The 13,017-nt window shown below is 52.2% G+C and overlaps 1 protein-coding gene and 1 long non-coding RNA gene across 2 annotated transcripts in view; both read left to right on the top strand.

Annotated features, from left to right (window-relative positions):
* Positions 1 to 2,390, top strand: part of MYBBP1A (MYB binding protein 1a) — a 75,455-nt gene extending 73,065 nt beyond the window's left edge. Inside the window, exon 28 of the mRNA XM_039507611.1 lies at positions 1,908 to 2,390. Coding sequence (XP_039363545.1) covers positions 1,908 to 2,289 — 382 coding nt within the window. The 3' untranslated portion in view covers positions 2,290 to 2,390. The remainder of the gene's footprint in view (positions 1 to 1,907) is intronic.
* Positions 2,391 to 5,283: 2,893 nt separating this feature from the next.
* Positions 5,284 to 11,099, top strand: LOC120387591. Its single transcript, XR_005590242.1, has 3 exons — positions 5,284 to 5,346; positions 8,371 to 8,519; positions 10,879 to 11,099. It is a non-coding gene; the product is annotated as an uncharacterized LOC120387591 (long non-coding RNA).
* The last annotated feature ends 1,918 nt before the right edge of the window (positions 11,100 to 13,017 follow it).

Genomic DNA, 13,017 nt, shown 5'->3' with positions numbered 1-13,017 from the left:
CCGCCCCCCCGCCCTCCCCAGTTCTGTTACCTCATGTGAGTCTCTTAGTCTGGAATAAATTAGTTTCCGCATCCCTCAGCAAGGCTTTAAAACCCTTTCAGAATAACAGGCTGGGGGTCAGGCACAGGGCTGAATGTGTCTGTTATATCTCAGACCAAGCGGTATGGTTGTTGGGCTGTATTTAACTTCTGCAGAAAGAAATGCTGTGCTCCTGGAAATCAGTCTTGTTTTCAGGCTAAAATCAAACTTTACAGCTTTGCCACTTCCTGGTGGTGGCATCAGTTTAATTATTATGCAGACATTAGAAGCTGTGGTCCCAGCCAAGGGCTGCTTTCTGTCTAGGTTATAATTCCTCCATGGCAGTAAGGTGATCTGTAGGGGAGGGACTTGTGGAGTGTGTGTGACTCATTTCACAGTATGCACAGGCATGCAGTTTGGGTTTTAAGCCCGTCGAAGTAATTAGGATAAATCCCTAAAAACATATTATGTCCTGCTAATGCAGTAGTGGAAGCTCTGGTAGAGCATACCAATGACGGAACAGAACTGGCACTCTTTATCCACAGCTGAAACCACTGCTAGGCAGTCTCTGTCTCTCTGATCTCCTGCCTGAGTTTACAGGGCCCAGTTGTCGTAACCAGAGACAGAGTGGAGTGTTGGTGGCTAACGTGCCAACTAAGGAACAAAGTGGAATCCAATTAAGTTAATGAAGCGGGGGGTTGTGATACTTTCTCCCCCTGGAATCTTTTAGGGATTCCAAATCTTATTCCCTGCATCATTCTTGGATTGTGTCAGTTCCTTGGTCTGGCACCAGGGGGATGGAGGTGTCGCAGTGCACTGAATGGTACAGTTTGGCTCCATCTTTCCCGGGTGGAGTCACTGATGGGCAGCCCTGAGAACCCGAGACCTCTGCAGTGAAGATACTCTGACTTGTACACTCTTGAAAACAGTTTTCTGGATTAAAAAACAAGGAGAGAAGCCAGGGAGATTCAAGACTGGATCCTTTCCTGAATCCCTGCTCCGTGCGTTCCGAGAGACATGGTAACTGATAGCAGTGCTGTAACCTAACTGGTCCAGCAGGCAAATGGACCTGGATTAACTGTCTAGGCGCCCCACTGAGTCACACTGTCTCCAGAGGAGTTTGAGGAGTGGCTGGGTTTGCCATAGGTTGGTGTAATTTAGCAGGGTTAGAGGTGACTCGGTTGGGATTGCTGGCATGCTGAAAACTGCCAGGACCTCCCTCCCTCTGTCATGCCATATGAGGACAAAGGGCACTAGATAGAATCAAAGGGGAGTGTGGTTTCACATAGCGTCTTGTAAACATGGCCAATTGCTGCTGCTTCACGAATGAATTTATACAGGGTGGTGGGGCTAGCATCTCCGCAATGGAAATATTGTGGGGCCTCACCCCGGTGGGAACTTGCACATGCCTGGGCCTGGAGCAGGCGGCGAGAGCAGGGCCTGCAGGGGCTGGAATGAGCCCAAAAGTTAAGTAGGAACCCCCGGGATCCTCCTTCCCATCTTTGAGCTGGCTGCCCCCCATCAAGTCTCTCGCTTCCCCTCCTGTCCCCACTCCTGTGTACGCAGAGAGAGAGACGTATACAGCATTGTTCATTATTGGAGCTGGGGTTGCCTTCCTCTGAAGCTGTTGTTTATCTGCTTGGATTCTGGCCCCGCTGGGGCTGTTGTATGATCACATGGAGCAAATGTTCAGAGAATGTAACGGACTCTATGGGATGCTGAACGTAGCTAACCTGCTCCATTCGCTTGCTATGTTACGCTTCCCGTGACACGCTTGTGCTTCCGCTTGCCGTGACTGGCCCATACTGCCATCCATAGGGGGCAGGCTGTGCCGCACGTCACCTTCCTAGCTGGAACGTGCCATGATCTCTGGTGCTCTTGGTTTGCAGGCGCCCCAAAAAGGAGAAGGCAGTGGCCCGGCCTGAGCACACCTCTGGAGCAAAGCCTCTCAAGCGGAAGAAGAAAGGCTTCCTGCCAGCTACCAAGAAACGCAAGAACCGCAAAAAGGCTCTCCAGGAGAACGGGGCGGAGAGCGGCAGAGAGGCAGGCCCAGAGAACGGGGCAGAGAGCGGCAGAGAGGCAGGCCCAGAGGGAGGGCAGGCCGCAGCACGGAAGAAGAACAGAAAGAGGAAAGGAGGAGCGGGAAAGGCAGGTGCAGAGGGCCCTTCGCCAAAGAAGGCCAAGGGGAGCCATGGCCAAGAGCCTCAGGGGAAGCAGGGTAAAGCCAAGAAGAAGAAGAAAGCAAACAAAACACCAGCTCAAAAGGCGTGAACTCTGGACTTACTCAGACCTGGCTGAGATGTTTTAATAGCTTATATATATTTTTGCACCATCCCATAGTTTTAATAAACCATCTGTCGTGCTGACCCGTGCGACCTGCCTGTCTGATTCGTGCACGGGGACTCTTCTGAGTGCAGGGTGTCGCTGCCTGCTGAGCCTCGAGCCTGGGGTCAGAGAGACACATCCCTGTCTCCGACCCCTCTGCACGTGCCCTCACGCTCTCTGCTCTGTAACCTTGATGCAGTAGCTGTGTGCCCCCAGGTACCATCCTCCTTCCTGCCAGGGTGATTGTCTGGGGTAGCGGGAGCTCTTGTCTCGCTCATGCCTCTGCTTTGCCAGTGGTAAGATCTGTCTGTTTCAATGGGGATTAGCCAGGTAGTTGGCCAGTCAACCAGTGCTGGAGTTCTGAGGTCAAGTTCTCACATTCTGCAGGTCAGAAACGGTCTGTTACAGTCCTGGATGGACATTCATGTAAGTTGCTATGACTGGAGAGGCAGGTCTGTCCCTCTTCCCCTCCACTCCTCCAGCTGAGAACTGCAGGGGTTGATTCCTTTTAGCTCTCCGGCACGAGTCTCCGTCCCCACAAGCCGACGGTGCAGCCTCTGCAGTGGTTCTGGTCCTTGCCAGCTTGGGAAGCGGGAGCTGGGCTGTGAGCCAAATTCCCAGCAGGTGTAAGTGACCCCTTGGTGTTGTACCCGCTTATGCCAGTGCTGAGTGCTTCCCATTCGGGTGCCGAAGGAGCCCTCTTGTGCTGTGAATGCAGTGGCCTCTGTTGGCCACGCCAGAGTGACACCCTCCCTGGCCTCTGGTGAAGCAGCATTTAGTGGGAGGGTTGATATTGGGCCAGGCACCCTTGTTCCCTGGGGCTAGGATGTGGGTTCCAGCACTGCTGCTTCTGAACTGCTTTGCAGCTGCTGGGGTCGGCATTATTGACAGACCCGCCCCAGATCACAGGTATCCTGATACCTTTCCAGTCCCCCATGTATTCACCCTTTCACCCTGATAAGTGCCTGCGGTGAGCAAATGGAGACTTGAATGTCAAGAATCAATGGCTTCTTTTAAAATTTACCTGTGGTAACACTCAGTGGGTGTTAGAACTGGTTTCTGCTGCGGTTCACCCTCCCGGCTCCTTTCCCAGCTCTCCCTCCCTGCCCGGAGCACGGCTGAGGCCGCTGGCAGGGGGCGTTATCCCCAGCGGGAACAGGGTCTCGGGAACACCCCCGGGATTTAGAGTTGTGTGGGCTGGTGGGAAGGGTCTGGGTTTTTAGCTGTTCCTCCAATCTCCCTCCCCTGCTTTATTTGCCCCCCCGAAAGGGCTGCTTCTTGCTAAGCCAGGTAGGTCACATCCCTCCAGGTTTCCACCCTGCAAGAGGGATTTCTCCACAGCAGCTGGGGGCCCTGGGCCAGGCAGCGGATGCGCATGCACTGGCAAGTCCCACCTGAAACACACTTTCCCCAGGAGGTGGGGTGAGCTTGTTCATTTGTGGCCTCCCTCCCCACTGTACCTGAGCAATGCACCGCCTGAGCCACCCTGCGGTATCTCCCGTCCTCCTGCGTGTCCCAGAACAGCACCGCAGGGCCCCCTGCACTCGTGCTGGTTGCGTTCCATGGAAGTATTTGGCACCAGCCTCAACGGCAGAGGAGTGAGATCCCTGAGATTCATACCAGGCCACAACATCCCTTTCGGGGGGGGTCCTCCTCTGATGTTATGCCCCCATCTCCTGGTTTGGATTTTACAGTGGGGGTGGGGGGAAGGTTTCAGTGAATGGTGAATCCACACCCCCTTTGCATGCCAATTGTTCTGTAAGGAGAGGTTGTGAGTGATTTTTCTCCTCCCAGTGCACCGAGGAAGGAACAGCCGGTCTGCCCAGCTCCAGGAGGGCAGGAGCCGCCTTCAGGTGGCGCAGAGCTGTAGTCACCAATGACGTGAGTCACGCGGACCCTGGCGCTGATCGCCAGCTTCAGCAGAGAGGCTGGAGCTTGACGCTGACAGGTTTGATGACACCGTGGCTGGTGCAGGAGGTGGAGCAGGCTCCCGCAGGCCTGGGCTCAGCCTCTTAGCGCAGTGGGATGAAGGGAAACTTCTGTATCCCCTGCTAGTGAATACACTGTGCGCCTTTGTCCATCTCTGGACTGTGCACAGAGGTTGAAGAGGCTGCTGCCGCTCAAGTAGCGAACAGGCTCATGCTCTTAGATCCAGGGGGCCGGGATCAGTCCCTGCCAATGGCCCGTCTAGAGCCTCACTCCAAAGCCGTGGCTGAGCCATGTTGCCTGGCCAGTGCTTGTGTGCTGGCTGCCTTGGTGGCCGACACACTGAGGATCGAACCGAAAGCAGGAGCGGCTGTGGCTGGAGCTAAAGAGCTGTGGCTCTGGAGCTGGGGCGGTTCCTGCTCTCTGTGGATCGGCACAGCGGGGACCTCAACACATGTTCCCCTGTGGGTTGCACGGGCACAGCTGCTGCTCACCCCGCCCGAGGGAATTCTGACTAGATAGGGTCGGACTGAGCTACTCAGGCTTTACTTCCAAGACCACTTGCTTTTAGGGTTTGAAGGGTCCCTGGTAACTTATCCATGGCTGTTCCTGGAGGGACTGAAATGGCCACCGGCTTAGCCTGCGGAACGTCTGTGAGCCCTGTCTCCCTGACCGGGGGATATGGCCCAAAACCCCCCCCCAAACCTCCATATGCCTAAACTTCAGAGCAGGGTGATGACACACAGGGCACCCTCTGCCTCCTGGAATTAGGGGGGGCCAGCACCTTCCAAAGCCTCTGCCCTAATAAAGGGCCCCACGCTTCAGATGCCGTTCCAGACTCCTTGGAAGAGATGACTGGTGATAAATTGTGCAAATGCAGTGCCTGGCGGTCAGGGCCTGGCCTGTTTGATCATCTGCCGATGCCCTAGATGGGACTGAGAGGGGTTTGAAGCTGTGTCTGTATCCACTGCTGATTTATTCTCTCCTTTAGGAACCTGCCACTGTTGGGGATTGGGATTTGCCATCGGTCCCGCTGCAGATCTTGGGAATGAAGCAGCACACGGGCTGGCAGCACAGGTGAGTGTGGGGGTGGCACTGAAAAGGGGAGTGAGGGGTGGAGTCTGGCTGAGCCGGCTCATTGTCCTCGTGCTTCAAAAGCTGCCCATGGCCAGTATTTTAAGCAGCAGTTCAGGCGCCTGATTGCAGTTAAAATGAGCCTTCCCGTAACTTGGTCTGCTGGCTGCGACGAGCCCGGAGCAGAGCCAGGCACGTGTTGTACTGGACTCTGTTTTTACACAGGCACGTTTGTATGTGGGTGTGGATTCTGCGGCCTGACCGGGAGCCTCCTTGTGGGCCTGATCCTAAAAGGTGCTGTGCACAGCGACTCCCATTGATTTCAGTGGAGGGTCGCTGGTACTCGGTGCCTTTCAGGCCTGGACCCCATGTGTGTGTCCCCCAGGTACAGAGTGGGTGAACAAGAGCCTGGCGTGTTTTGAACAAGGGCCAGCGTTGCTCTTCAGTGGCTGGCTGGATTGGAGATCAAATCGCTCCTAGCAGCACTGAAGTGTTTCTAGGAGACTCCCCATCGCTCTTGCAAGGGACGACAGGGCAGAAATACATAGGGCCAAATTCTGCTCTGTTGCGGTGGCTTTAGCACCTAGACCCCAAAGGGGAAGGGCCTGTCGTTGGCACCTGGCACTGTGGGGCCCTGCCCTGGCAGAGGCCTCTCCTAGAACAGAAATGTTGGACTCTGACCGGTTGGTGGTAAATGTAGCATAATACCACAGAGGCTGGTTGAGTTACTCTGGACCTAGCTGGGCATTTCCTCCTAGTGAGGAAGAGGCCAATGAAGGGAGAGGTACTAAGTCTCTATGCCTGTGCCCGCGATGTTCATCTGCCTCTGTCTGTGGGATGGAGCGGATTGCAATTGGGCGGTGTTAGGCATTGGCCTCTGACTAGGGCAATCTGGTTTGTAACAGAAGAGCTTGTGTGAAGTGTAGCGCGGTTGTAGTATGTTTAAGGCCATGTTTACACTATCAGGTATGTCGGCAAAACGTACATCGCTCAAGGGTGTAAATACCTTCTCCCGCCGACATAGCTACCACCGCTCGGCGGGCCTGGATTAGCATGTTAACAGGAGAGCTCTCGCCTGTCGGCACAGAGCGGCTCCACGAGATCTGACAGCGGCACAGCTGCATTGGTACAGCTGTGCCACTCTAAGCTCTCTAGTGTAGACATGGCCTTAGTCTTGGAGATTGTGTAGTTGGGATGGGGGCAGAAAATCCTTGTGGGTTCACCCAGGCCGTTGTGCTAGGATAACAACTCTGTTGCCTATTACACTGCCTAGCGGAGCCTGGCTTTGATGTGCAGTGTATAGAAAGTGTTTACTAATCCACCAAGTCCAATCTTGTTTCCCCGGCACTTAGTTGTGCCTTTCAACAATTGCAAAGGCTTCGTTTCACGTGGTTTCATGTCCTGTCCATCGCCCAGTTTTCAGGAGACAGACGAGGTGTTGATTTTAATTAAGGCTTTTCTTTCTATCGGTGTTTCAACAATTCCAGGCAGAGAAACTCAGTAGCCTTGAGAGTATAATGGGGTGAGTGCTGCAGGCTACTTTGGCAAGCAATAAAATCACACGGGGATCTGGACTCACTAAGGAGACGAACAGATCTGTAGTAAGTAATTATGTAGAGCAGCAGCTGTGCGGAGTAACTGGGCTGGGGGTTTGAAGACAGCGCAGGAAAGATAAGCTACAGCTGCCCTCCCAGTGTATTTGCCTTAGACTGCAGGGAGTGGGTTGGTGGTTGGAGCAGGGCACCAGAAGCTGGGGCAGCAGGGTTCCCTTCCCAGCTCCGCTTCTGCCTTAGGCAAGTCATTTCATGGTACTTCTGTCTGAAGTGATGGTTAGGTGACGACCTGCCTGGTGTTTCTGGGCCAGTGTCGATCTCCCAGCATGCTCAGTGGCTGCCTCCACCTCCCCACAAGACCCTGTGGAGGAAGGTTTGCCCAGTCCTGGGGCACTAGGGACTGGTGATTCCATGAGGAGCTCCCTTTTAGGGTGACCAGACAGCAAGTGTGAAAAATCGGGACAGGAGGTGGGGGGTAATAGGCGCCTATATAAGAAAAAGCCTCAACTATCGGGACTGTCCCTATAAAAATCAGGACATCTGGTCACTGTACTCCCTGTCAGAACTGCAGGTTCAAGTCCTGCTGGAGAATTTTAACAAAAAAGAGTGAATGGGAGCCAGAGGAGAGAGGAAGTTTGTGCTCCCAGCCATGCATGGAGTGAGGCAGCACAGGAGGGCTGATGCAGCAGGAACGAGTCTGGGGGTGGTAAGGAGGTCCCCCATTAGCGAAGTGAAGCAGATTAAAAATCCATGTGTCAAACACCCCAGGGTGATCATTGAAGGGTGAGCGACAGGAGCATTGTGGGAGCATCTGCACCACGGTAGCTGCGATGGGCAGGGTTCCCCAGCTGTGACTGAAGGAGTTGCATGGAGCCAGCACAGGTGGGGGTGATGCTGGCAGAGCCTGTGAAATGTGAGCAGCACTTCAGTGGGGATGGTTACCTCAAAGAACCAAAATTCTTAGTTCAGTGGCATTTTCCTTTGCATCCAGGACATGTCACGCTCCTCACTGGGCTGGGGGTGGAGGGGTGAGCTACATGGAAATACAAGTTGTGGGTTTTAACAAACCCTCTGTGGCCAGTACACTCCTGGTCCTAATGACAGGGTGATGCACACATTCATTAACTATGCAGCTGCTTGTGCTTGGTTTGTTTAAATGAAGAAATGGTGTTTACATCTCCTAGGGAAAGCACATGGCAGCAGATGCAACAGCATTCAAGACTGTGCGTGTCACCCAAAGTGGAGTAGCGGCAGGTGGATGGCATAGCATTTTGGGCAGGGTGGGGGCAGTGGCATTGCATAGCCAAGAACAATGCAGCTGTTTTACATGCACAAAGGCTCATTGCATAGCCAAGAACAATGCAGCTATTTTACATGCACAAAGGCTCAAATCCCTCCAGGGATAACTGGAACTTCTTTCTGGATTGCTCTTGGCTGCCAAGAAACTAACAGTAAGGTGTTGATTTGTTTTCAGCTGCTGCAGTTGTCAGTTGTGTACGGACTGCGCTGGGCCAGGCCCAGCCCTGCTGTGAAACCAACCCGGAGGAGGCACAGAGAGATGAGGACACAAATATGACCTGCTAGTTCAGAAACATTTTAACCAGGAGTGCAGCGTGGAAAATGGTGAGTGTTTTTCCTAGAGAAATTGGGAATAATCCTAGCAGATGCTTCCAGCATCTCAGTCTCAGCCCTGGGGCTAGCTAGTCATTTGCACCCTGCTTAATGAAGCTCCCGATAAAGCAAAGAGTGGAGGTGCTCTGGGGAGCTCCTAAACTCAGCAGGGCCAGGGTTTCAGCGCTGTTATCCCAAGGCCCAGTTTGGGCAAAGGTTTGGGACGCTGGCCAGGACCTTTGTGTAATCAGGGTTGATACTGACGTGTACAGTGTTCAAAGGGTTAACCTTTGAAATAGAGAAGCCCTAGGGATAGAGAACAAGACTCTGTTAGTAAAAGCTAAAGCCAGCTTAGGCATCTCTAAGAAATCCTGGGGACTGGCCTGTTAGAGCAGGCGTAGCCAATCTGAGGCCTTGTGCCGTGATCCCCAGAGCTAAGGGGCTATGCAGGGTCTGTCTGAGTCCCCGGGGGAGGCCTGCTGCAGGAAGTGGCCAGATTGAAGAAGTAGTTCAGGACTGGTGCTGAGCTGCAGGAGAAGGGAACATTTTGGATCAGTTTTGAAGCATCCAAAGCAAGACACTTTGGTGTCCTGGGCTCTTCATTGTGTGGAGCCTGTTCTCTCTCTCTCTGCATCTGTCTACCTCGCTAACTGAACAAATAAGACTCAGGTATTACAATTCATACTGAGTGACTTCATAACCCTTGAGAAATCCCTGTTAGAGTTTTCCCCTGTATACTGTAATTGGTATTGCCACCAGTGCAGACTGATGTTTTGTGCAGCAGCTGGTAATTGTGGAGAGGGATGAGGGAAGCTTAACACCCTCCCTTCCTTAAGGCATTTGTTTAATTGTCACTTAGAATATCTCACTCATTGAAAACTACTCAGAGTTCTTAGCAAAGGGCTTTGCTAGGGAACACAGGAGGCTGGAGTCATTTGCAGTGAAATGTGTATTGCAGTAGAGCCTAGAGGCCAGTGTGGTTGGGTCCCTGTTGTGCTAGCTGCTGTACGGATGTAGTAAATGACAGTCATTCATAATGCGAGTAGGAACTCTGTGAATGAGACTTGGACTCCCAGAGAAAGAGCCCGTTGGTGTTTCCTCAGCAGATCCCATTCACAACGCAGGAGCGTTGCCCTCCATTGAAGGCGGCGTGAGTTGCAGGTGGCTCAGCAGGTCTCAGGACCCTGGGTCTCTGTACCAGGAGTAATCCAGTAAATTGGGCTGTGGTCTGCATGTCTTATTGCAAAAGCCCTCAATCAATGCCTTGGAAAGCCCTTCAGGGCCAGCAGCAGAAGGGAAAAGGAGTGACTGAACTAACAGGGTAAAGGAGAGGAGTTGAGGTGCAGTGTCTAATCCAATTGTAGTCTCCTCACGACTGGGGTGCAGGGCCTGCTAATGAGAGCACCATGTACCTCCTGCCACAGCCACACACACACACGTGACTAGGAGAGCCATGCTGGGAGCTTTGGCTTCCAGCTAACTGGGCAAACACTGCTGAGGCGCCAAGTTCAACTGCAGGAGCATCTGAATGCATAAAAATTTGCTTCATCAAATCATTGGCACAGTCTGATCAAGCTGAATGCCTGCTGCTCTCTGCCAACAGGAAATTACTGTATTTAAAGGGCGAGTCCTATGCCACGAAGCTGCCCTGCCAATGGGACCTATGCTGTTCTGCACAAAGGGAAGGGGCGCTGGCATTTGTGTTGCATTCCCTGGTTGGCACAAGGGCTGACAGCACAGTAGGGTGCAGTGGGATTGGCAGCGCGTCAGCCTCTGCTGGTGCTGTGTGAGGAACACTGGAGCTAACATCACTCCTCTTGGGCTGGGGGAGGACTCCCACCACCTGGGTATCTTCTCCTGCCCAGCCCAGCCACTCAGGCTGGGTGCTGCCAGGAGAGTTGCGCCCACTGTGTAGTTCAGCTGAATGTGTCACCGGTTTTAGGTTCTTGATAAGTTCAGCCCCCTTTTTGTGACTCTCATCCACAGGACAAATTGGAGCTATTCCTTAAAACCAGTGAAAGGTTTTGCCTCAGCAGCCCTGGAGATGGAAGTCCTTTATCCACAGAACAGATCCACCCCTGGGATTCTTCTGCACCTCCCCCAGCTCTGGTCCCACGTGCTGCTCCACCCATTGCTGCACTATGGGGCCGTTCAGTCTCTGGGGTCCTTCGAACCTGGAGCCCTGTGCTGAGGCTGCCTGAGGTGGTACTTTTGTGAGGCAGATGAGTGCCTGGTCTCTGGACAACCCTCCACTGAGAGCACTGATTTTGCACGGGTCACCAGCTGAACACTGTTTACCAGCAGCCTGAAGAGGCTCTGTAGCCCCCTTACTCATCACCTGAGCTCTCCTCCCCGCTGTGTTTCCTTTCAGCCATTTAAGAAAAGGTTGATGCTACTCCAGCCAGAGATTCTCCCACTGGGAGCTGCTGTAACCACTGCACTCTTATCCAGCTCTACTTTCAATCTAAGGCAGCCCTGAGCATCTCTCTGGGACTGGCACCCCAGCATACTGCAATGGCACCACCAGCAGTGCCTGAGTCAGAGCCTGCAGCTGTTCTGGCTGCCTGCCTGGAGGCCGGAGCCGCGACACAGACGAGAAGCCCGGAGGTATGTTTTAAATACTTTTATTTCTTAATTTACATAAAGGTAAAGATTTGGCTTTATTTCTCTTTATACTCTGAGATTGACAATCGGTTGCTCTTAAAAAATAAAATAGCCATTTGCTTCTGAAAGAAATCAGAAAACTATTTTATACTCCTGCCTTGTATAACAAGAAAACATACGATATACTCCCATACATCACATAGTAAAAGTGATTGCAAGTGCTGGTTTACAAAACAATAAAGCAAATAGAGGAGAAACCAAATAACTAGGATGTTGGGGGGTGGGGGGGGGGGGGGGAGTGAGACAGCCTTAGCGTTCCAGTCTACGTAGAGTTTATTTTTGTCTTACCCTGAGGTTTGACTGAGATTAGAGGATGCTGGCCCAGTACTTCAAGCTTCACTCAGGTAAGCAGTGGTGTAGCTTTTACCAAACCCAGCTATGTGAGTAAAGGCTATAGGATGTGAACACTTACTGGATGTGGTTGCAGTGTTAATAAGTGTCTAGTTGCTGTCTTGTCCCCATTGCCCTCAGTTTTGCCTCCTGCTGTGCAAAAGCTCCCGTGGAGGTTGCACTGGCACGAGGTAAAATGCTTTTAAGATGAAGTGAAGTATAAGGAAGCTCTTGCAATCTGCTGTAACCATCTGGTTTTGCTGAAGGCACCCTGCAGCCTCCCCAGCTCTCTGTAAACTCTACCTCAGCCATTCATGCAGAGCACCAACCATTACACTTAATATGGCAGAGTAACCAGAGACAATTGCACTAAGGGAGCAGGTATCTTGCAGCAAAGCATCACAGGTGCTGAAATTAGGGATTTCAGAGGAGCACTGCGGGAGGAGGATGGACTTAACAGTAGTGCGGGCTACACCTGGACAAAAGGTACAGTGTCTGCTTGCCAGTAGCATTGACCACCTCGCCTCAGGTGCTGTGTGCGTATAGGAAGGAAGGAGAGAGTTAGGCAGGCCCCAACCCCACCTTCCATTCTGATTGTTTTCCCTGCTCTAAGGGGGGACAGGAGGGTTTACTAGACTACGCCCTAGTTATCAACAATGCAGTTTGTTTAGGGAGCCGGGGGAGTAAGAGGACAGTGGCCATACAGATGTTCCCAGGAACCATTTAAATTAAAGACTTAAGTCTAATGTACTGAACCATGTTTTGCTTACAGCTAATCAACCCCAGCCTTGCTAATACATGAAGTCCCTTAAGGTAGGTCTTTAATTATGGCCCCTCTAATACTTACACTGGGGTGTGTTTTCAAGCGGAGTTGATAGGCCACAAAAGGTAGGATTGTGGAGCTGCTTATGCTAAAGCTTTCTCTTCACTGTGGAAGTGATTTCATAAAAAACCCACCTCTCTGCAGATTTCAGAGACGGGTACATTGAGCTAGTTCTCTGTACAGAAATGAAAGGATCTACCATTCTACCTTCTCTCCCCATTATGCCAGCAACTGCAGCTACACACAAGGCAAGGCTAAACTTTTGCTGTGTGTGTGTTAAATAATAAGTCCACAGTTCGAGCTGTTAAATGACAAGATCCCATTAAACAATTTGGATTGTGGTGCAAAACGTGATTCACCACATTCTCCGTTTCTGTATGACTTCTCCTGAGGCATTTCTGTGGGGAAAACTCATCATGGCTTTGTCAAAACTAACAACTAGAGACCCTGCCCTAGTAAACTCTGCATGTGGGAGAGGATGAGTCTAGTACTGCAGGGTAACACCAGAATACTGGAATTGGATGTTTGAAATGGGGGTAGGGAAGAGCATATTCATTGATACAGTGCCTCAGTCTCTCCAGTCTACAGCTGAAGAAACAAGCAGAGACGTAGTGACTTGCCTGCAGTCCAAGTGGCAGAGCTGGGCTTGGACCCCCCCACTCTTCCTGTCGACAGGAATATGCAGCCTCACAA

The sequence above is a fragment of the Mauremys reevesii genome, linkage group 20, assembly GCF_016161935.1.
Source record: "Mauremys reevesii isolate NIE-2019 linkage group 20, ASM1616193v1, whole genome shotgun sequence".
NCBI lineage: Eukaryota > Metazoa > Chordata > Testudines > Geoemydidae > Mauremys > Mauremys reevesii.
The sequence above is the reverse complement of the archived record's forward strand: the minus strand, read 5'-3'. Positions and strand labels throughout refer to the sequence as shown.